This window comes from Xiphophorus couchianus, chromosome 5 (genome assembly GCF_001444195.1).
Source record: "Xiphophorus couchianus chromosome 5, X_couchianus-1.0, whole genome shotgun sequence".
NCBI lineage: Eukaryota > Metazoa > Chordata > Actinopteri > Cyprinodontiformes > Poeciliidae > Xiphophorus > Xiphophorus couchianus.
Window position 1 is genome coordinate 24,625,386 of NC_040232.1, and position 24,800 is coordinate 24,650,185.

The 24,800-nt window shown below is 39.3% G+C and overlaps 1 protein-coding gene across 2 annotated transcripts in view; it reads left to right on the forward strand.

Moving 5' to 3' along the window:
- The window catches only part of LOC114144237 (furin-like protease kpc-1), a 230,091-nt gene that overhangs the window by 107,991 nt on the left and 97,300 nt on the right, over positions 1 to 24,800 (forward strand). For both annotated transcript variants that reach the window (XR_003595448.1, XM_028016836.1), the window contains exons 7-12: positions 1,555 to 1,592; positions 3,552 to 3,631; positions 4,874 to 4,962; positions 8,662 to 8,834; positions 10,330 to 10,545; positions 11,982 to 12,085. Coding sequence is in view for 1 of the 2 variants with exons in the window: in XM_028016836.1 (XP_027872637.1) it covers positions 1,555 to 1,592; positions 3,552 to 3,631; positions 4,874 to 4,962; positions 8,662 to 8,834; positions 10,330 to 10,545; positions 11,982 to 12,085 (700 nt within the window). In the remaining variant the exon portion in view is untranslated. The remainder of the gene's footprint in view (positions 1 to 1,554; positions 1,593 to 3,551; positions 3,632 to 4,873; positions 4,963 to 8,661; positions 8,835 to 10,329; positions 10,546 to 11,981; positions 12,086 to 24,800) is intronic.

Below are 24,800 nucleotides of genomic sequence, written 5' to 3' on the forward strand. Positions count from 1 at the left end.
GGGCTGCACCCACCCCGCGCTCCATCCTGTCTGAGCTCCGACGCAATCAGGCCGTGACAGTGAAACCTTCCCCGGGTTACCATGGCAACCAGAGGCAGTGCCTGTACGGGACAAAGGCGGGTCGGTCCTATGAGTGTGTATGTGTGTGTGTGTGTGTGATTGAGAGACACAGAGAGAGTGAGTGATGTGCAGCAGAGCAGGCGCGGCCCTCCTGGGGTCCTCATTCGTTTGTCTCTCGCTGAGACCACAGGAGCCCCGCTGCAGCAGAGATGGAGGTGGGGAGGGAGGGGGGGGCTGGGGCTGGGCAGGGGGGCCGGAGAAAGGCAACTGATGTGGAAAGAAAGGAAGGATGAAAAGATGTGATGTGGAAAGAAAGGAAGGATGAAAAGATGCGAGAAAGGTGCCAGAAGAAAGAATGAGAAATTGAAAAAGAATGGCTTGAATTTGGATCGTTTGAAGCCTTTTGTTCGTTTCACTCATCTAACGGTCGTGTGCGGAGTGTGACATGAATCTTGACAAAACTCTTATTTCAGAGGGGGAAAAAAAGAGGAAAAAAAAAGCTGTACACTTTGGCAAATTAATTGCACCAATTAGCGGGGCACTCAAAATTCAAAATTTTAATAACCTGTCTACCACATAGTAGGCTCAAATGGCTCGAAACAGCACTACTTCTCTCATGGCTCCGTGGAAACGCAATAACATGACAAGTGCACTTAGGCATTACCGAACGAACAAAACAGGAAATAAATTAGGCATGGATCTCATAAACATGATCTCCAGCTTTCAGTGGATTTTGATTCCTCCACACAGAGGAAGAGGCTGCACAAGCAGAGTGAATGAGCTGACGCCAAACGGTGTCATCCTGCTTTCCTTTAAGCTTCGCTTTAATTCTTGACCAGATTGTTGCGCCGTGGACGTTTGGGGCAGAAAAAAAAGAGAAAAGTTTTGTTTTTTCTCACTGGATTGTTACTCCGTGCTGTCGATGCTGACCAACACAAAGAAATAACATATTAATTGATTCACTGAACATAAAAAGAATCACTTCCACTTTCTCATCCGATTCTTTATGGACACTAGTATTCATCCTGCTTATTTATTATTTGAAAAACTTTTTCAAGTTTCTTTTCATACTGAGATATATAGTTTTTTTTCTCCTTTTTTTTTTCCTACCTGCACCACTAACACATTTATGCATCTATAAGTATTTTTAGTCACGCTTATAGTTTTTCAGTATTCTTTCTGTGTACTCCGGCAGCAAAGCAACAACATTTTGTTGCTAAATTCACTATCATGTCTTTGTGAAATGACAACAAAGTAAGCCTAAATCTATATTAATAGGTGTAACCAAAGGTTTTACTATATTGAAATATTTAAAGAGACGGCGCACATGTTTTCAGACGCATTAGTGATTTTGTCTCGCTGATGCGTCGGCGTCGTTTTAAAAATGCCAGGAATGTTATCATCTACTGGGACACGACAAGGCAGAAAGTTATTGAGAAGTTAATCCAGCCTTACAAAAATGTTTCTGACATATTGTTTTCTTGATCTTTTTAGGTGTGGATCACACAAACAAGGACCTGAGGAAAAACTTTGTGAGTAAACCAAACATCAGTTCCATGTAAATGAAACGTAATCACACAACAAACAAATCAGACGAGTGGAAAACAACACAATACGGGTGCATGCACCCTCCACTGATGCTTGAATGAAAGTCATTTTTTTCAAGAGGAAAACTCGTTTTGTGGCCTCGAGCGTATATAGCCCTGGCATAATTCGGTCTGGATATTTGACCTTTCATTTTTTATCACAAATGAGTTTAAATGAGTTGGTTTCCTGGCACTGACCTGGCCGCTCAGCAAAGTGTGTTCATTTTAAATAGAGTAGAGGTCGAGGCCATTCCAGAAGCTTAATTTTAGACTACTTTGTCCATTTTAAAGCCAGTTTTAATGTGTAAAGTCCACTGTCTCGTTGGAACATCAGACTGTCTCAAAGCGTCAAACCACCTGACACAAATTTTCACCTCGGATCAAAGGAATGGATGTTGAAAAGCACAAAGAAGAGCTAAGAAAAGGGGGGAAAAAAGTTGAAAACTAACAAGGATTTGAATGTTTTATAGTGAAACAAGACAATGACCAAATAGAGTCAAGGTAAAGCTGTACCAGCTGTCTGGCACAGTAGTGGAAGCATCATGCTGAGGGTTTGTTTAGCTGTCAGTTGTAGAGTAAGGTGAGTAAATATTATTAACCTGGCATGTTAGACAAAGTCAACAAATTAAGTTTGGCAAACTTGATTTAATTACATGTAAAAGATTAACTCTCTCTCTCTCTCTCTATATATATATATCTATATATATATATATATATACTGCTCAAAAAAATAAAGGGAACACTTTAAGTGTGAAACACCTGTTTAAGTGTTTCCTTTATTTTTTTGAGCAGTGTATATCGGAGCTCTATCCTCTTTTTTCAGTGTGATGACTTTGGCTAAAAATGAATAAGAATCAACTAATGCTTCTAACTATAGATACAAATGCAGCTTTTAGCTATTTTTTCAGTCTTTTCGTGGAATAATTTTAGACAGTTTGTACAGTACACTTAATTTTCTTGCCATTATGGGAAACTATATACTTCTTTATATTTTATCACCTTCCTAAAAACAATGGTCTAAGTCATTGTTTTTTTTGTTTTGCTTAAATATCTTTTGGAATGAAAGAGATGGTGATTTTTTTAAAACTTTAACTTTAAGTGATTTATTTATTTTTGTTGCCAAAATTATTTTTGGCAAAAAAAAAAAAAAAAAAGACTCTTGGCCATTATTTAAGGAAAGTAGCAATTGTCCACTGTCAATATCCCATAATATAAAATGAAACCTTCCACTATTTGCAAAAGTTTTATGCAGGAGTTTATTTTAAAATAATAAATCTGTAGTTCTTTAAAAACAACAAATTTCCTGCTGTAGATGTTTATCAAAACATGCAAGTTCATGTAAACTCAAAACATGTTTTTATTTCACCAGACTGAGAGCAACAACACGCCTGCCTGCATTGAAAAGGCTGCAGAACTTTGACCCAGACATTAAAACAATCCCCGTCTCCCAGAGAGACGTGGAGCCGTTGCTGCAGCCGCTTGCTGCTGCCTTGTCATTTATAATCTCGCAGGCAGTTGGAAGCGTGCAGGCCAACTTGTACTTTGTCAGAGCAGATTGTCTGGCATGGATAAGCCTGGTTGCAACAAGAGAGATGCATAATTGCTCTTGTTGAGTGAGCTGCCAGGACGTTCCTCCTCGTCCTCCCGTTGAGCCCAGACGCAGATCCTCGGCTATGCTCACTTTTGTAAGGCGGATCGCATATAAACTGCACCGGCAGTGACAGTGACTGCCTTCAGTCAAAGGAAATATGTTGACAGACTAACACAAGTTCTAGTATTCAGAGTTTCTTTTTTTTTTTTTTCTGAGGGATTCCTTCATTTCCTGTCATGTCATTCTGATGTTTCGTGTCGAGAGCTGTTCGGTCCCGCACCGCGCTTCATTTGTTTTCTCTCCGGCTTCCGCAGGAGGCCCTCGCCAGCTTTGACCTGCGGGCCTCGCACGGTCTGTCTCATGATCCCATGCCTGTCAGAGATGAGGAGAACAGGTAGTGGTTGTTGTTCTTATGTTCCTCTATTATTATTATTATTATTATTATTATTGTTATTATTGTTATTTTGGACTCAAAGTCAGCTGTAGCCATCTTAAAAGCAAAAAGTACAAAGTGCCTACGTCGGGGTTCAAATAAGCAGCGAAACCAGATAACGTGACAAGAGGAAGACTTTTACAAATGATTGTTTGAGGCTCTCAAGTTTAAAGTCGTCGCCTTCCTAAAATAATGGCCGGTCTTTTTTTTTTGCCAATTTTTGTTTTGACTAAAACATCTTTTTGAAATAAAGAGGTGGAGATATTTTTTGTTTTGTTTTCTTTTGACAAAGTCGCTTTTGGCCAAAATAATGACTTGGACCAATGTTTTCGGAAGGTGACGACATGTATCTGCAGAGCCTTGCTGTGCCTCAATGTATTTTATGTGGATAAGTGAACTTGACGAGTGGCAGAAAAAAAAATGCGCGGTTTTACACGGTTTACTAATTTCCCCATGAATCACCAGATGTTGAAACAGCCTTTTGCAGCCAACGGTTATGTCTAGTTTTTTCACATCTGTCAACTGAAATTCTAAAGTTTTGCCACATTCTCAGTTAGATTTAGGTCTGGACTTTGACTGGGACATACTTTCAACAGAACATACTTTGATCTAAGCCATCCCACTGTAGCTCTGGTTGAATACGTCTACGATAGGGTTGCACCGATTGCAGTTTTCTGGACGATCGCCGATATTTAAAAACCCTGATCTGCCGATTCTGATTTTGGTTGATGCTATTTTTTCTCTCTCTCTCTGGAAAGTCGTTAAAAATATTGACAAAGTTGCTGAGTTGGCAGCAGCGGGGTGGCTGCTAACGTACTCGGTTCTTTGTATTCATCTATCACATAAAATCCCCTCAAATATACGAAGAATATTGTAGCAAGAATACAATAAAAAGTGAGAGTGGCTCAAAGTGCGAGGCACTGTATCTATTTAACACATTTGATCAATTTATGAAACATCACTTGTAATTTAAGACCAGCAGAAATCTTTTTTTTTTTTTCTCTTTCTCTGATCAAGAAGAAATTCCCAGTATCCTCGTCTCCTCTTGATCTGAACCAATCAACATGTACCCGTGCGTAATCATTTGTCCTGGCACGGTTACCATGCGTGCTCAGATCAGAACATCCAATAAAGAAGAAGAGTCTCATCTCTGCCTATTTAGTCTCGGTGTGTGGCTAACATCTCATTCCCGCTCTGTTTCAGTCACGGCACGCGCTGTGCCGGCGAAGTTGCTATGGAGGCCAACAACTCCTACTGCGGTGTGGGCATCGCCTTCAATGCCAGGATAGGAGGTGAGGAAAGCGGTCCAGCTTTAGGAGACAATGGGAGGCAGTTTGACTGTGGGTGCAGCGCACCAGCCAAGAATACAACATGGGAGCCGAGTCTTTCTCAGAAATACTTGTTATGTTCCGGAGTCGCTCTGTTATTATTGCTGGTATGACTTGGCAATGCAGCGAAAGAATATTTAGACATATAATATACTTGTAACGCTTTGGCTCTGCTAGTGTTTTAACCATTTTCCATGAAGTAATTGCATTGAATTTCCACAACATTGACACTAAAAGTACCAGAAACACATTTTTCTCACTGCGAAAACACAAAATCTTCCGGGTTTCTAGTGTAAGTATCTTGTTACACTTGAAATAAAGCAAAACTCCCTTAAAAGTAACTTTTCAGCAAGCTATAGAGGCTTGCTTTAAGTAATTAATTCCTTAATATTGATGAAAAATTATTGGTTCTATTGGCAGACAAATTGGGAAAAATGTCTTGTTATACGTTTAAAAAGTCTGCCAGTGGAACTAGAACTTTTTCATCAATATTGAGGAATTATTTACTTAAAAAATTCTATAACTCGCTGAAAAGTTACTTGTAAGTTGGTTTTGTCTTATTTTAAGTTTGCTAAGACATTTGCACTCGAAACTAGACAAAAAATACTTGGTAAGATTTTGTGTTTTTGCAATGCAAACTAATGCCAAAAAATATATAAAACACATTTGAAACCAGATATTTAAACACACTGAATTAAAAAAAAGACACACAAGCATTTTTTTCTCTCACTATCTGAACTTTAATGAGACCAAACTTGTCTTGTTGTAGGTTAGTGAGAATGACCAAAATTATTTCTTTTTGTTAAATGTCATAAAACTCAGTGATGATGTTTTTTGTTTTTGTTTTTTGAGATTTTTTAACTTTCCTAAAATTAAATTTTTTTTACAGCTTGACCAGCTGTATGAGGGATTGCTGTCTTTTTAAAATAGATAACAGGGTCATAAAAGTTACAAAAAAATCTCTAACAGATGTTTTTTCTAAGTCTTCTGGCGTTTATCAAATAGAAGTAATTTTGGTAATTCTAACTATGCTAAAACAAGAGAAGATTGTATTATTTTATCTTCAGGCAGTCAGAAAAAATGTCTTTTTATTTGTTTTATTTACATTTTTTTCTTTGTTTTATCATGAGTTTGAAAATGGGCCTTTCCTCAAACATAATTTTCTACATATACATATATCAACACCCTGCAGAAGAAAATGTATCTATCCTATTTATCACAAAAGTTTAATGTTTTTTGGGGGGCGTGAATCTTAAAAATAAATAAATAAATAATACATTTTTAAAAAATTACTCTTTAATAACCACACATTTATTTTATTCAATATTGAACCACTCAGTCACAGCAGGAGAAAATTATAAATCACTTTCAACTTGGCATTTTTTAAAATAAAATGTAAATAAAAATTTTAAATTTTTTTCTCAAAACAGATATTACCTTCACTCTGTTTTATTATCATTTGACCCATGCCTATTTCTTTCCCCACAAAAACAAAGTTCTTGCTTGTCGGAAAGATTTTTTTTAAATGTTTATAGTTTTTAATATCTGTAGTTTTTCCTGATGTGCATGTGATCTATATTTGTATGTCTGATGTACAGTATATCCATTTGATAGACAATAAGTCTTCAGTTTACCGATGCATCCTGTTTCCAGGTACGCCCTCGTCTCTCACACCTCTAATCAAATTTAGCACCGTCAGTCTGAGGGCATGAAAATAGAAAACTAGATGCATCCTTCAGCTGAACTCTGACATTTGAACTCTGAGCTTGGGGTCTTTTGTCTGTGCGCTTCAATCATTTGTCCCAGAAAGCATTTTGCAGAACTCAGAAAAAAAAAACTGGGAAACCCTTCATGAGGCGAGACCAGGAATATGTTTCCACAGTTAGTCTTCGTTTTGCCTTGTTGGGTCATAAACAGAGTCTGGCGCTGAGGAGATGAAGGGCTAAGACCCGCATGGAAGAGGCACTGCTGAGAGCGGGGGCCATGTTGTCTGACATCCAGCAAAGTTTGTCGCTCTTTGTAAAACTGCTTAGAATTATATTGTACAAACCTACGAAGGAAAGGATTTCAGTTGTTTTACTGAGTACGGTGTGTCTTTGAGGACAAAGTGTTGTTTCTGCCACACACGTCTTTTTGTCTTTGGCCGAGGGTTGTAATAGTTTTGTGACTGTATAGTTTAGATGTGACTTTTTGTTTGTCTAATTCAATTTTACTTAGCTGTTAGAGTGTGTTTGCTAGTTTTTATTAGTTCAATATTGTTTAGCTTTAGTTTAGTTTGAATTAGTTATAGTAGTAGTTTTAGTTTTTTTTTTATACTCTTGTTAATTTTTAGGTACAAAATTCAAAAAGATTGTGATTATGTGTACATTACACAACAGAATACATAATAGAAGATACAATTTTCAAAAAATATGTTCAATTATTGTTGAACAACTAAGTGACTGGTGTTTTATTCCAGCTGCCGTTTTGCAGACTAGTGTGAGGAGAATGGAGAGGTGTAATGTTCCGAAAGCTGATGTAAACTCATTGTGTTTGGAAAGAAAAAAATCTATTTCACATCAGTTCAAAAGGCTAATAAATAGATTCATAAACACAAAAGGATATTATATCCATAATTTCAGAATGTTTTAGTTTGTTTCATAAGCCCATGATGTAGTTCCAGTTAATTCTACTTACTTATTTTAGTTAACAAATCTGTTTTTATCATTTACAGGTATATTTCCATTAGTTTTAGTTAACTATAATAACCTTACTTTGGCTCAGATGGTTGTGTTTGGCTTTCTCAAATCTCAACGCATTCTTCCATCAAAATCTTTTTTTTGGAAAACAAATATTTTGATTTGACAACTTTTTTTTTTTTTTACAGATAAACCAACGGAATAAAAGTGATATGAGGCTACCAACTCTCTGCTTGACCAGCAGCGGTTGTTTTGGAGTCCGTCGCGGCGGAGAGGGCCGCTCTCCGAAGAGCGTAATGACACATGCGAAGGGTCAATACAGAAGTGAACTTGGCAGTTTGCGGTGTTGCAGGCAAAAATGGCACCGACTGCCTTTATAATTCAAAAGTGTTCTCCCCTTTAGCGCCTGGGCTTTCTCCACGTCCATCCGAAGGCGGCGGCTCTCGGTTCCATCTCCAGCCTCTAATTGGACGGACGCTGTGCCAGCCACAGTTTATGAGGGAACATCTTGCTGTTTAAATACGGCGAAAGAAGCCAAACTTTTGCTAAATAATGCACATCTGACTTGATTTTACTGTTGTAGGTTCTAAAGTAAACCGCTGAAATCAGCTCGCAGAGATCCATGAAAAAGGCATTATTAAGAAATATCATAACATTTCATCTGCTTCATTATTTGTACCCTGACTCAGTCTTTTCAAAACACATGAATATGAATCGCGCATCAACTCTTTTATTCAGGTTTAATTAGATCGCAAGGAACATTTTGCACAGGTGCCTGGAACGGTGTTGTCATCCACTTATTTCAGATTACAACAGTGGATTGTTGCTCTGCCTCCCGAGGGTTCGTAATAATGCTGCAGCTAATAATTTTGTGGTCGTCAACAATGGGGATTCTTGTACTGAAACAACAGGAAGTTTGACATTTTAAAAAAATTTCATCTTTCATCAAAATCCTGATCTGTGCGACTGCTTCTGATTGGTCCAGGTATCCGTCTGCTGGACGGCGTCGTCACGGACGCCATGGAGGCCTCGGCTCTGACCTACAACATGCACTTCATCGACATCTACGTCTGCAGCTGGGGCCCGCGGGACACCGGGGCTGAGATGGACGGACCGCACCGCCTGACGGAGCGAGCCCTCCGGCTAGGAACTCAGAAGGTGAGGCTTTCGTTTCCCAAGCTTCCTCCTCTTATTGCCTGTTACACCGAAAGCCCAGAAAACGAGGAGCGATTAGATTTCACTGCCTCTCTTTGCTTTATCTGTTACAACTTTACACATCTCTCTTAAAGCAAGTGGTATATTTTAGGGAAATTAAAACTACTTTGCCGCTTTTTAGTAAGAAATCACAAAACAAGCAAAAGAACCTAAATCAATATATAAACGTCTCTTCGTTCTTCCCCAAAGGAAAAGCTGAATGAGTTGAATAACTGAGCTAAATAAAAACTCTTCCCTTGTCAAGACAGATGTCGCATAAAAAGAGCAGAGTTCAGATTTATGTTTATATTTTCCTGAGGGCCGACTGCCTGTAACAAGCCAACATGCTTCAGCTGAAAACTGGCGGTGAGACCCGATTAAAGTCTTTAATGGAGTTAAATGTTATTAATTGAGTGTACTTGATCACATTTTAATTGAAAACCAGTCGTTGGCAAAAGAAACATTTTCCATTCAAAGACTAGTTTTGCTGCTGAATTATTGAATTAATAAACCTGAGAGCTCAGAAACAAAGCTATTTATTGTTTCCGATTTGTTATTTAGTGCAAAGCGCTGTTCAGCTTTCAAATGTTTCAGGAAGTAATTTCTTGTAAGAAAAAACCTTCTTTAGAAACGTGGACGTTAGCCTGGAGGACGACTGTGCTGCTGCAACATGTTTACCATTTAGATGCAATGAATGCTGAAGCTATGTTTTTTTTTTTTTTTTTTTTACCATAACCAAAATGACTTGTTTGTGTCTACACAGCCTCTTGCACAACACCTGTGATGCACTGTGTTTGCTGAAGCAGCATTAGCCACTGCAGACTGGTGTTATGTATCATGTGGTTTTCAGGGTGTTTCCCCAGAAAACGTGCTAAGCCCATTGGCGGGGACGCTTTGGCAGCCATCTACCGTGTTTTTGAGTGAGATGTTTAAAGTTGATATTAAATGTGAAAGTATGACGAGGTAAGTATGTTGCTATTGGAGGACATTATAGACAATACCTAAACACCAACTGTAAAGTTGTATAAAAAATCTAAGATTAAGGTTATGGACACCTGACCTCAGGCTGCCTATGTGTCCTCATGCTGACCACACTATGTTGATATTCCAACCGTTTTACTAAAGAGACAATTTAACCCAGGTTTGCTATCACCGTTCATCATCGTTGAACTCGCGCAAATTCTTTTGCTTTCCTTTTTTTCTGGCTGCTAGCGCAGTGACTTGTAGGACAAAATGATCGCATCCATTGAGTTTGGTGTATTGATATGATGTACTAATATCAACAACAACAAAAAAAGGCATCTTATCAAAACAAAACCGTTCTTGTGTTCTAATGTGGAAAATAACGCTCTACGTTTTGATGTTTTTAAAGGAAGAGACCTGCTAAGTGGCAGCAGATGGATGAACGGGGTGACAAATGGACAGATGCTTAACCAAGTCAACATTTTCCTTCCTTCAGGGCCGACGTGGGAAGGGCAGCATCTTTGTGTGGGCGGCGGGTAATGGTGGAACGCAGCGTGACCACTGCGGTGCAGATGGGTACGTTAACTCCATCTACACCATCGCCATCGGAGCCGTCGTCCGGACCGGGAAGCCCGCCTACTTCGGTGAACCCTGCCCTGGAGTGATGGCCGTCACCCTGACAGGTTCCAACATGGGAGACTCGCTACCTTTGGTTAGTGTGTCAATACCTTCTAATACGTCTAACAGCACTGTCTGGCTCTAATGACTGTATATGTGTGTGTGTGTGAACCAGCAGCGTGACTTTTAGGCTGCTCTGAGCAGAGAGAATCCTGTTAAAGAGCAGCCGCTGGTGTGATATTTATCGAGCCCTGCCAAATGACCTGGGTGATTGCCGGGCAAACTCTCGAAGACATACAGAAACGAGTGTTAATTGGAGGTAAAGAGTGGCTGTAGTGGCTGAGAAAGGGAGAGGAAGGAGCCGAAGTGTTGATGGCGGATGTAACACGGGGAAAAAAAACACGAGAAAATGTCTCGCCGTCTCCAGAACTGGAGAAACTGAAAGGCCAATTTTATCGCTGCTTTAACACTTTGCTCTAGTGGGATGTATGTACTTTTTGAACTCCTCCTTTGGACGGAGGTGGATATGATAAGTTTTTTTTTTTTTATTAACGTGAGGAGAAAATTGTTTTACATTTGCTACTGAGAGAGGGAAGGATCACAAACAATAGCTGTTATTCCATTACAAATGTGTGCAAATCTTTTGTCTAAATTCTGCTAATGTCAAAACATTAAATAAGAAATGAAACTAAAATCACATGTGAATAAGATAGTTCACGTGATAAGTCATTAAAAATCAGCCATCGGAGGAGACGTCGGCGTCTTATTCAGGCGCTGGAGCGACAAGCTTCTTCTACCTGGCAGCGGCTGCGAATGCGGCGTTTTGGGTAAATTGTAGTTGGCAATTTTACACAAGAGTTACGGATTCGACACGTTAGAATGACACACAATATTTTATGAACTGCGTGATGCTGTGAGAGCTCTGGTGGAGCCAGCTGCTCATAATTCAAGGGCCCCAAAAACAAACCATCGTCCTCCTACTGCTTCCTGTCGTTTTCTTTGTCATTTCGCCTGCAGCCGGCTGTTGATCACGTGATGCGGGGAAAAAAAAATTCTATTGCAGTTTTGTGAAATGCGTCTATTTCAATAAATGAAAAACCACCTCATCCTAGTGCAGAAACTTTTTATCAATAACTTTTTTTTTTAAATCAAAAACGGAGTACTTTTGAAATTACTCTGTTTAAATGAAATAAATTTCTCTTTGCAATTTCAATTTGCGCTATTTTATGATTAATGGAAACGCAGCTAATGGTACTCTATGGGAACTCGATCTATAAAGAGTGTAAATCCTGTAGAAAGAACCCACACATGTAAGAGCTTGGATTAGTAAATTCATGCCATTTCTGTTACCTAGTTCCTGGGTTTCTCTTACTTTAGTAAGAGTAGAGTATTTTTTTTCTGGATGCTCTAACCACTGTGAATAACTTCACAAAATAAAGATATTTTGACCAAGAATGCACCAGATCCCTGGTAATAGATAGAAGTATTGGATGTGGCATCCTGACCCGCATCTGTTTTGTTTTTCGTAAGGTGACTGTGACCAACACTGGAGATGGGTGTGTCACCCGCTTCCCAGGTACCTCCAGTGCCGCTCCGATTGCTGCAGGGATTCTGGCTCTTGCTTTGGAAGTGAAGTAAGTGTCAGTCAGTCTTCTGATGCTGCACACCAATAGTATCATGATGAAGTACACAGGCAGGGACTGAAGCAGGCTAAGATGGATCGTACTCATGTGACCTCTAGTAGGTCTTTCTCAGATATATGGGTATTTGTTTGCACAACTCTTTTGCATTTCACTGCTGATATACAGTGAGAAACAAAATGTATATTATTAGTCATTCATAATTCATAAATTAAGTGGTAAAAATATATGGTAACCAAAGCGGTCTGCAAAAAAATATGTTTTGTGTCTTATAAAATTATGTTTCTCTTTTTTTTTCTTAGCTGGAAGATTGAGACTGATTTTGTATTTGCTAATTAAAACAGTAAATATAGAGGATAAAAAATGTAAAAAAAAAAAAATATTGTTTTTTAAATTATTTTTATGGTGTATGACAAGCACCCACACTTTGAGGCATTGTATAGAAACAAAAAAAAGAAATACTCATTTCCAGGAGGGACAGTGTAAATAACTTCTTAAATTTTCACCATAGAAAAGTCACCATAGTAGTGCCTAACAAGTCACTTCTATGGTGACCTGTTAGGCACCTAAAAACAAACCGAAAAGTCAACAACTTTTCTTCTTGCTTGGATTTTGTCACTTTTTGTGCATTTGTTCTGCATTTTTGTTGTACTACACATATCTCACAGTCACTTTAGCAGTTTGAACATATGTCCATCTACACATATTCATACATGTATGTACTTAAGTCTCAATGAAATAATTAAATGAGATGAAACACTAATGGACTTTGAATTGAGTCCAAGGAGGCTCATATTGCGCCCTGATCAGTTAAATCCATATAAGTTTCTATCTAAAAAGTTACTTTAATGTAACTTAGTTACTTTCCAAATCAACTAATCAGTAATTTAACTAAGTTACTTAAGTTACTTTTTAAAACTAACTATGCCATCACTGTATACAGTATATATATATATATATATATATATATATATATATATATATATATATGTATGCATTTAAAGTTCATAGAGCTTCTGAAGAACAATTTTCAAGAAGTGGGTACTAATTGTCTATTAGATGTTGTATCAATTGTTGTGTTACACTAGATGTCACATGTCTTGTGACATAAATGTATATAAAGATGTGTAATTGCTTAAATTCAATGAGAACATGTAGATGAGGGAAATCTATAATAAGATTGTATTTCACATTACAGTATTCAATCTAGTCCAAGCTGAGTGAACTCTATATCTTCCATAAACCTCTTTAGTTTTTTTTAAAAAAAACTTCTCTTCTGTGATAGTCTATATCCTTGAGCTGTTGGGTTTTCTTCCATCCTTCCCTCCTGAAATGGATTCATACTTTATTGCCTTTGAGTAAAAATCTTGTAATTTATCCTGAAACATTAATCAGAGACTTAAAGCTCCAGCACCGGTTTACCTTTCAGCATCGACAATGTCAAAGCCGAGTCATCATTCGGAGGTACGTGACTTAAATGTTGCTTTACAGCAGCCTCAGCAGATCCTTTCCAACTCGTAGGAGTTTTAGCAGTTTTTGCCGTGAGACACGGGCAGAAATCCCAGTGTCTTGGTTTGCCAAACTCAGAGATATATTCTCAAGAGATTTGTGGCTTAATTAATTGCTGTAGAAGTGGGCTCCACCAATTGCTGGTGGCGGGGTGGCAGAGCAGGGTAACGCTCCAGAGCCTAGTCAGTCAGTCAGTCTGGTTTCTTTCTACTCTTTCTGATATCTTTAATGCCCATAAAGTAGACAACATGCTGCATTGATTACATTATGTGAAAATGATTTAAAAAAACACAATTTCTTTCGGAGATAAAGAAAACTATGAGAAGAGCATTCGAAATATGTCTTACCTTTTCCAGCTGTGATGCAGTCAGTGGTCATTTGAAGCAGGAGTAGAGGTGGCGTCACACTGTGTGCAGAAAAGAGCCGAGCTGCTAGAAGCACAAAATGACATGCTGTTTGTTTTAGTCTTAGTCAAAGATTAAATGAGTGATTATCTCAATTAGTACACCAAAAATACTCTCTCATAAAGTCTCCTAGGAAAAGGCTTTGCATTTCCTAGACTAGAGTATGTACCCAGAATTATTCAAACATTTGGCGTGTTTAGATTTTAACCACTTTTTTGAATTATTTTACCAACATACTTTGACTGACTAGGAAGTAAAATGAATGTTTTGGACCGAAGATTAGAGTGATGAGAAGGAAACCGTCCGTCCTAAAAGCCTGGAGCTCATTCCAAAAGATAAATGATCAAAAGTAGGAGTGAAGACATGCAAAGTGCTGGTTAGCAATCATAAGACGGGTTTGCTCTAATGCCAATAAAGTCTTTCTTATTGGTCATTGACTGTGTTTCTGCTATTTTATTATTTTCGAGACATGCCTGTCTCCTTTCCAATCAAAAACAATCTTCTTGGGGCTTTTACATGCCTCAGCAGTAGAGCAGGGTTACCATGCAGAGTCATCAACACAGCTGTCCGCAGTTTGTTTCTCATCCCCAGGCCGTTTGCTAAATGTCTTCCACTTCTCTTCTTCCTTTTCAGGTAATAATGGATAAAAGTCTCAGAAACCTTAAAAACAATTCTCTTGGTTGAATCAAAATTGTTTTAAATTTAAATCTGTCAGAGGTATGAATAATTTTGGGCCTAACTGAGCTGATGTCCTGAGAAGTCGTCTCCTGTTTGAGCAGTCCTGGGTTTCCATTGCATATGTCCAAAATGCCTTGTCAATGTTCTGCTAATGTTGAAAATACTAAATCTCGCAATAGTGGTGTCTCCATTAAATTAGAAAGTAGGTAAAAGTCACATGTGAATAAGTTTGATCACATGATAAGTCATTACAAAACATGCAATGTCATGATCCTCTAAGTACTTCCTGCCATCTTCTTCTTCATGGTTTGCACCAGTGGCAACATCTGATTTTTGATCATGTGACTCATGTGATGTGAAATAAACCACTTTTGATACGTCCAAAAACTACCTCAAAACTTTTTTTTTTAAATCAAAAACTTGAGTTTTTCCAAAATTGGCATGTTTCCATTGAGCAAATTTATTTTCAAAATGTCCCTAGCTGGAAATGCACGTACAACCTCGCAATGGTGGTAGCAAACCTGTCACAGACTGTTAATCCGGCTCAACAGGTGATCTGGCGTATCGGCTCATTGAACTTTAATAAAATTTTCAAACATTTACAAGATCCAGGAAGACTCTTTGATGCAGTAGCATACCATAATCTCACCCAAAAAGCGAGAGAGGACTGACGAGTCTTGGTGATTTGGTGAATTGAATTGCTATGAGGCTGGGTTAACGAAGGTCAACAAAGGGACAATATCAGCTAACATAATGCCATATCCCTCCCAATTTCAGTTTAAGTTGCTTTAAATTGCTCGAGTTAGCTGCTGTACATTGATTAGTTTGCTAGCCTCCTTATTTTTACCTTTAGCCTTGAGATTTTCAAAAAGTTGCCAACATTTTTAAAACCAGCATGTTTAACGACAGACAGGCTCAAAGCTCAAAAAGAAAAAAGAAATAAGTTTGCTTTATTATGTTTAGTCTTGATGCTACGTGCTAAAAGTGTCACTGTCTCTCTCTCGCTCACTATCTCGCAGCCTGTAAAAACTGCAGATGTTCATTGACATGACAGAAAATATACTTTCCCTTTTTAAATAACCTTTTACACCTTTTGTGTTTTCTCAGACACGACTGTAAACACGCCAGTGATGATGATAATACGAGTTTATATCCAATAAATGCTTTGTGAATTCTCTGAAACGGGTTTATTTTGATTCATGCACACCTCTTTTAACCTAAAATTTCTTATTTTCCATTCATTTTTTTGTGTTGTCAACATTCACTCCTCTGTCTTCCTTCTCCTTTGTCCTGTGTCCCTCTCCCTGCCGTATCCCGAGCCTTTTTCTGATTGCTCTCAATGCGACAGCTGCTGGTGTGACCTCAGGCCCGGTGTTTTGTGGCCGTATCAGTGGTATCTGCGCCACCTTCACAATATGGATTGTCCTAGAGGCCAGCTTTACTGCTCCAGCTGTCATGCTGCAGTGTTCTCGGTCTCAGTTACTTGGCTGTAAAATGGAGTGTGGGTCCCCTGGGCGAGGTGACTCCCAAGACATTACTGTTAAAGGCTTTGTCATGACCTGCTGCCTCTGACTAAACTATATATCACCTCTCTTGCTGAAACCAGCTGGATTCTGCTCACGTCTTTATGAGTCTGAGTTCTCTCTTTCTCTCTCTCTCGCTCCGTATATATCCGTACGGCTTTCAGGCTATTCCGTTTCTCATTCTTTCTCGCTTTTTCTCTCATATGTTGCAGAAACACGCGCAATTTTGCATCCAGTCATACTTTCATGCAGCAGACCTGGATGTTTCTTTTCTTATCCACATTTATCAGAAACAACCTAAATTGTGTGACACGACCAACTACTTGAGCTAGTAGTGTCCAAACGTTTTGCCATGTGGGTAAAAATCAATCTGAGAGTGTTCGCAGGTACATAAATCAAACCTTTTTTTTTTTTTATCATTACGAAAGTAAAATAAAAACATATATTAGTGTTATTTTTTATTCCATTTCTTCTAGGGACCTGTAAATCACCTTCTTATAAGAAAATTTAATAAATTTTTGTGAGTTGATAACTTTTCTCTCCTCTTGGTCTAGAATATTTTTTCAGTCTAGAATCAGTAGTGAGAATATGAGCCAGCCTCCCAATTTAAAATAAAAGCAAAAAAAAGGTTAAAAACTCACAATCACATACCTACAATTTTCCATTTTAAGTAGGGCCAGGACACTAACGCTTTCATGTCATTAATTGCATAATTTTTAAAATGTAAAAAATGTAAACACAGTTAATTGCTTCCCCCCACACGCCTCTCTTTTTACATACCAAAGTCCTGAGCCGGAACTTTTGTATTCGAGTGTTTCTGGTGACGCACAAACGACGTCGACAAACAACAGCGATGGACGACAGAGCCGCTTCTCTTGGCTCACTGCGGGTTAATATTTGCTTAGAAAAAACCTGAAGGGACGCAGGAAGAAAAAAAAAATAAGACTACTGTTGTGTTCATGTGTAAAAATGAGTAAGCCTAAAATACTATCTCAATTCAAAATGTTGCGGCTAGCACAGATGTCCCAAACTTTAATGTTAGCATTCACAGTTCACATTTCCTGTTACCACTGGTAAATGTTTGAATTCTAATAGCGTAACGACATTTCCTTCCATTGACTTAGATTCTCTATAGATGCTCTGCTAGCAGTCTGACCACGGTGAGCGTAGCGTAGTCCGATCCTTGGTGCACAGTGTCAGGTCATTGTTGTCTGTCTGCTTCCTCTGGCCTCTCTCACTCCTCTTTGTCTGATATCGTTTCCATTTGTCTCCATCCGTACTGTCAAACAAATCATCAGTCCCCTGCAGTTTGTCAGTCATTCGCTGATCGTTCACTTTATCGCTCCGGCTGCCTCTCTGTCACTCTATCTCAATTTCTCTACAACCGTTCATCAGCTGGACATTTGGCTTTGCTGTGATTCCACCTGATGCTTTAGCTTCTGCAGATCTCTACCTTTTAATTATTTAGCTATTATTTGGGCTCCCTGGTGAAATGCATTGCCTGCTACGTCCACTCGAACATTTTCTGTTCCTACCAAATCCAAGTGTTTTTTGCTGCTGATCAGTTCAAGTATACTTTATTCAAATTTAGCTAACTTTTATTTTCCAGTTGGTTAGAAAGTTAGTTGTTGTTTTTTTTTGCCATGAAGAAACACAGCAAGTCTTTTTGTGGTAATAAGACTTATTGGTTTTGCCCTAATTCAGGAGGTTAAAATATCATATTGTATTTAATCAGCAATTTTACATTAACTACAAAAGACCCTGTGCATTCAAAAAACTCAAAAAAATGGTATCGAATATTTATCTGAGTAATGATATCAAGTTTGAAATCTTAGTTCCATGAATGCGTTTTTATTTATTTATTTTACCGTGGATGGTTGCTTATTTTAGAACAAAGCTAAAGCTAATCAGCCAATCAGAATGCTTCAAAACAACCACGAGTTCCTGTTAAGATCATGGTGCCAGGAAGTGAATTTGTTTGGACAGAAATATTGGTTGAAATACTTTTAAATGGAGTATTAGCATATAAAGATAATAAAACACAAGATAATGTAGATTGTAAACAATGTCAAAGCGAGTATGTGTGTATTGTTGCATTACTTGTCACAAACTAGCTATAATGCACAGGACTCTAAATCTGTGTTTGCCCATGTACACACACAAAAAAAAATTGAGCTTTTTAGAATCTCCACTTTGGTCTGAGTTTGTATAAATATTTCTTTTAGTGGTATCAACGTGCTCAAATGTGGATGAAAGGCCAAAATAAAAATAAAAAAGTACTTGTTTTTCAAGATATCCAGCTTCATGTGGACTTTTATCTTTCAGTAGCTAAAGTAGACTATTTAAAGGACTTTTTAATAGTTTTACTGCACACCTCTGAAAATGTGAATTGAAACATTGGTACAATTTGATCCATTTTATGTTTGATGTCTATTGTAGTAAAGAAAGATCTCCATAACAGTTTTTCTTCAATCGGATGCTTTCACCTGCGCCGTAAACCTTTACAATTCCAACATGCCAACCAACAACCCGTGCATGAATCTGCATGAAAACGCCTTTAATCGGGCTCGGAATGAATCCCTTCGGATGCCCGGCCCGTTCTATTTGTTACCAGAGTTAAGGTACATCCAAAGACTCTTTGTATGTAAAACCGTTACCATAAGGAGCCAAATTTCTTCAGCCACATCAGGAAGAGTGGCTCTCAAATAATGCGTGCAGGCGCACAGCGGAGGCATGCATAAACAAGAGCAATACAATTTATCCAATGGCTTTTGACATACTCTGCATAAGACCTAAACAGTCTGAGAGATTTATCTGCTCTGTTTTTGTGTTTCCCTCGCTTTATATAGATGCAAATTGAGCACTGCTTGTTTTGCAGAGAGGGAAACATGCACATTCAACAGATTAAGCAGAACCAGAACTGTTGGTGTGCGCCAAGCACTTTCATAAGTCATACACGCCGGCCCACGCATTTTCTTCTTTTGCAGAGCCGCGCTCACAAGCCGAGCTATACCAACAGACACACACGTACAGATCCAGACGGCCTGTGGTCTCACGATCGTGTGAACGTACACATGTATCCCGCGCGCGCTCGCACGTGCGCTCATTAACGAGAGAAATCAGGGCTAAATTGGTGTAGTGTGTTTAAAGGAGACTGCAGGCATGCAGTTATTGGACTTCGCTTAATTGATGGAGCCATTAGTAACACTTGTTCAGATAACATGGGAGGAATCTCAGTCTGCTCACAGTCACTCCAAGTGGGTTCATTTAGGCTTAGAGTGCAGCACATTAAGAGGAGATTACAGAACCACATGGAGCATGTTGCCTGTCCATGCCTTGCTACTGGGAAATTGATCGAGACAAACTGGGGACTGTGACACTCGCCGGGGGTAGAGACGCTGAGTCGGACAGCATCTGATGCCTGTGTGCTCGTGGCTTTGCTCAGCAATGCAGAGTCTTGCAAAAAAAACATAGATATTTTCAAATTGCAGTTTGGGGATTTGATGTAAAAGACCAACAACACAAGGAACGCATGACTTCAAAATCTAAAAATCTAAACGTGATTTTCAATTTTCAGGCCCCTTTACTAACTTAGTCTTAGCAAAACCCAGTGCGCAAAATATTCTTCTGAAGTCAGCTAATTGATCAACAGTACCCATTAGTGTAAATTAATCTCAATATAAATGTAGCTTTAATATGATTTAGAATTTTGAGTGAACAGTGGATGCCAGATGAAGCAAATAGTGGCGTGCAAAATATATATATATATATATATATATATATATTTTTTTTTTTTTTTTTTAGCTAAAACTGATGTAAATCTGTTTTGATTTTTGCTTGAAGTGTTTCATTTAATGAATTTCTATTTCTGTTAAAGCTGCAGTATGTAACCTTTATAGAAAAAATATCTATGAAAAAAGCAAGCTCCTCTGCTTTCTCCCAGTACTAACTGCAGAAATACACCACTCAGTCTAAAACTACAATCAGAGCCAGGGGGAGGGTCTAAGCGCTGCCAATCACTTACATGCTCACCCCCTTGTGTTTGCTCTTTGCTAAGCTACAGCTGGGTCACCGCAACAAAGTCTGCCGCAAATGCTAATGCTAGTTACCATAGTCCCCGATGACAGTGGCTATGCTAAGGGGTTTTTCTGTAACCATAAGTTGTTTTTCCACCATTAGCACATTTAGCAGCGTACTGCAGATTGATTGACAGCACTAAGACCCTCCTCCTGGCTCTGATTGGTTGTCTCTGACCGGGAGTGATGCATTTTTGCAGGCCCCAATAGTAGCCCACAGAGGAAGCAGATGAGCTCAATTTATTATTTTTTTCTATCTGCCTCATGCCCTACTGCCGCGACATGGTGACAGTTTGAACAAATACGGAAAAAACACATTCTTGTGAAAGTTTCATATTGCTGCTTTAAACCGCACATTGTTCTCGTGTCACCTCAACCTATTATGTGACACGCCAGCATTATAGTCATAAATCCAGACATCCAGAGTAATATACATTAACCAATCTGCAAAGTCTATAAACTCAGCCGGGGCATTACTGTTATGATTTGTGCATAATTTAATCAGATGCTGTGTTCTTCTAAATAGTCCCTTGTTAACTTGCTGCAGTGTGTCTTACTCTTTGTAACCTACTTTGGATCAGGTTTACTGCTTGTATTGACGGTTCAGCTGGACCCATCGTAACTCTGCTTGCTCGGTGACCAATTCTGCCAGTTGTGGTGGACGTTGTGGTTGTTTTGTACAGGACATGGATTTGACACCATTCCAGTCTGTGCTGGTCCAGGTCTTTCTGATGCAAAATGTTAGTTAGTATCCATACAATTAAACCCAAGTCCAAGGCGTTGTCAAGTTTAAACGGAGGCGAGATGCTCAGCAGTCAGTCGGCACTCACCTTGAGGGAAAATGTCGTGGCTGTTTCTGCACGAAACATCCAACGTTTCCCCTTTGATAACAGAGTGAATCTTTCATTCACCATGGCAATAAGTCCAATTTACGTCTCAAGTATGTGGGCTCCATTCATTATCACATCGGTTTGAATACATTCATGGACAGCACTGTGAACAAAGTGGAGAGAATAATGGGGCTTTGGCTGTCACCAGAATTTCATTTTCAGTGGTTGTTTATGGGGGGGAAACGTGGAGAGTCGTGCCTCTAAATGATCGAGAGCTGACAGTGTTTTCCTCTGGGCCCTGATCTCTCTCTCTCTGTCTAGTTCCTTTCTTTCATCCCCCCCACCACCCTTCCATCTTCTCCACTGTCCATATTTGACGTTTTTTCCCCTCGGCTGGACACTTTGTCCTCCTGCTCTCTGCCTCCTTCTCCTCATGCCAGTCCTCTTCCACCTCCCTCCTCCTCTTCGCTGCCTGGGCCCACTGTGAGTGATAAATTATTCGTGGGCATGCTCTGAGGGCCCATGGGCTGTTCATTCCTGTACACAGAGGACTCGCATTGATCCAGCCTCTGGTTCAACTTAATTGGAAACCCAGTTACACCAGCTACAGACACACTCCCTCACACCAACCCGCAGCGTGCACACATTGCCCATACTTGCGCTTTTAGACGTGCTATGGATGACAAGTGGCAATAATAAACACGTTTGGTGCACTGGGCCGGTTTCACTGTACAGTAATACAAGTGACTAGACTGGGTGCGTAGTTATTACACATGTCAACCGAGTTACTCAACACACGGACATGTACACAATTGCCAAATTTATTTATTATCTGAAGATTTAACAGCCATTTTAAATATGTTTTTATTCCTAATGCATAAAAAATCTAATGCACAGGCATTATATGCACACAATTTAAAGTAAAACGGTATTGCGCGCGCACACACACACACGCCTTCATTGTAGTGCTGCATTTTTCAACAGAGCTAAAGTGGAGTAACAGTTCACAGTGGAGCAATATGGAGGCCCAGGTTTATCGATTTGACTGAGACACTGACTATCATACGGCTAATAGATTACATCAGACACATCGGAGTGGCCCAGTCAATGAGGCCTGATCCTGTTAACTGGGGATTTGTAAACAGTTGTGTGCTCACTGTGACGGCTGCTGTGGTGCTTTGTGAGCCTTATCGAGGGGAAGATGGCCGTAAAGGTCTCCAGGAAGCTCATAGGTGGTTGCCTTCAATTTTTACAAGCCATTGATCAGCCGGCTTCATCTTCTAATTCATTGCTGTTGCGGTTCAGTTTTTTGGGGGGGTTTATTTGTTTTTTTTAGTGTTTTCAATTGCAGGTGTTTTTGTGGTATTTAAAGCACCTTGACAGAATGAAATAATTAATGCCTGGAAGTACGTCATGAAAATTAGTTGAGACAGAAACAGATTCTAGTTTCTCTTATCATCCAAAAAAACATAATTCCAGATTTAATGGTCTTTGTCTGTGTTCTCTCGGCAAACTTTCTTCTGGCCATTGGATTTTTCCAACGCCATCATCATGTTGTTGTGTATCACCCTTCCTATTCTATAGTATTAAGAGTAATAAGAACATATCTAACAGTGCCTTTCTACGCATTTGACATTGTAGCATACACAATTTAAACTCCTGACGTAATTTTTTTTTAGACGTGTCAACAAATTTCACTGCAGGTGTCAAACATCATGTGAACCCCCATGTGCGTTACTGCCACCACTTCAGTATAGCCTTGATTCAAATACAGCAGCAAGGACTCAGTGGTGACATAATTGCACCCAACGCTGCGTCAAACAGACACTTTGCTTACTTTACATTTGCAATTCTAAACACTGAATGTGAAGCTGGTCCGTGATGGACTGGCGACCGGTCCAGGATGTCTCTTGCCTCTCCCCCAATGATGGCCTCCCCAACCCCCAGCTACCATGCAAGCAAAGATAATGACAATGACTCACTGCATTGGTGACGACAGATAGCGGAAGCGGAGTAGTTCAAGAGAAATATCAAGCGAGTGCATATTTGCATGAAACACGGCAACAAACAAATGTCTGCGCAATCACTTTGCACGGCGCTCTGTGGAAATAGTTCACCCTGGGCCTGGTGTCGAGGTCATGCTCTCTGCAATGAAAATCATACAATTTCCGTAGTACTTTAAGGTCAATGAGAGCCAAATGCGGCACTGTGGATGACCGATTGGGGGCGGTCAATTTGGGGAACAAACCAGTGACATTACAAACAAAGTAACACACCCGGTCATTACCCAGCAGCACACTGTGATTTCCAAACAAAAGCACACTCTGTACTACAAATATCCAAAGAATTACAGTGGACTCTTTTCTCTCTTTGCATATTTTTGCTTTATTTCTGTTCACCTTATCCTAATCCTAGTCCTAACACCTGTATTTCATTTGTTTATATCACAATTTAAAAAACAACAACAACAAAGTAACACACCTGGTCATTACCCAGCAGAACACTGTGATTTCCACCCCATTGATCACCAGCATATATTAGGTTTTCAAGATTGTAGTGAGTCAAATCATGACAGGACTTCATATTTCATCAAAACTCCCTCTTATTAATGGATAAGACTCGTTGCCAGTTATTACAAATGCTTATGTTAGTTTCTGCTGCCGACAGGGGCACAAGCACTTATTGGGTTTAGGGGATGATTACTTTTTCACGTATTGGTTTGGATACTTTTATTTCCCATTCGATGTCTTGTATTGTTTTCTTGACATTGCAATTTGATCTGAGACATTTAAACACGGCCAGAAAGCAGAACGAAGAAAAAGTCTTTGAGAAGGAAAATACTTTTCCCCAGCGTTGTAAATTGTGAATGACTTTTCTTTAAAAAGACAGAAATGTTTCTACACAAACACAGCATCAGTTTTTCTTTTATAATTGTTTTCATATTCAAATAAGATGCCACAAGTAATCAAAGTTGAGTTCTCGAGTCACATCAACGGCAGTAAATAATTAAAGCCATAAATCCTTTAGTCTCACTCCAGTGTTTTTTGTCAAATGAGGACCTTTTGTAAAAAGAAAAGAAAAGAAAAACTCCGCTAATGGTTCAGTTCAACCAGAGTCCATTACAGCATAAGTAACTCTTCTGTTTAACCAGCACTCCGGTAAATGCTGGTTGTGGAGTTTTCAGATTAATTTTGCGGTCTGAACCTATTCACTTGTCCCTTCAGGGGCTGTGCTGCAAACAGGAGAGAGAACTCTGAGCGAGCGAGTCGGATAGCTCTGTTCTCAGCCAACAGCGTGCTTTTAAGAGCAAAACGACTTCTCCAAAATAAATAGATCTGTGTCACTGACTGCCAGGAGAGAGAGAAAAGCCCTCGGTTCAATAATTAATTCCTGAGTCGAGGGTTTTGGAGTGCCACTGATTGGGCTGATTTTTTATTTTTTATTTTTCTAATTCTGTTATGGTACAAAGGAGGCCGTTTGAAGTAATTTGTCCCAGAGAGAGCGGCTCGGAATACCATACATGCTTTGATTTAGCAAAGCAAATTTAATTTTGTTTGCTTTATGCAAACCAGCCGGGGCCGCGGGGCTTTCTCTGATTCCACCACAGGGTGTGATGGTGGTGGTGCTGCTTACGATAGAGGTGGGGGAGTGCACACAACAGAATCACGCTGCTTGCCGCCAATATACAA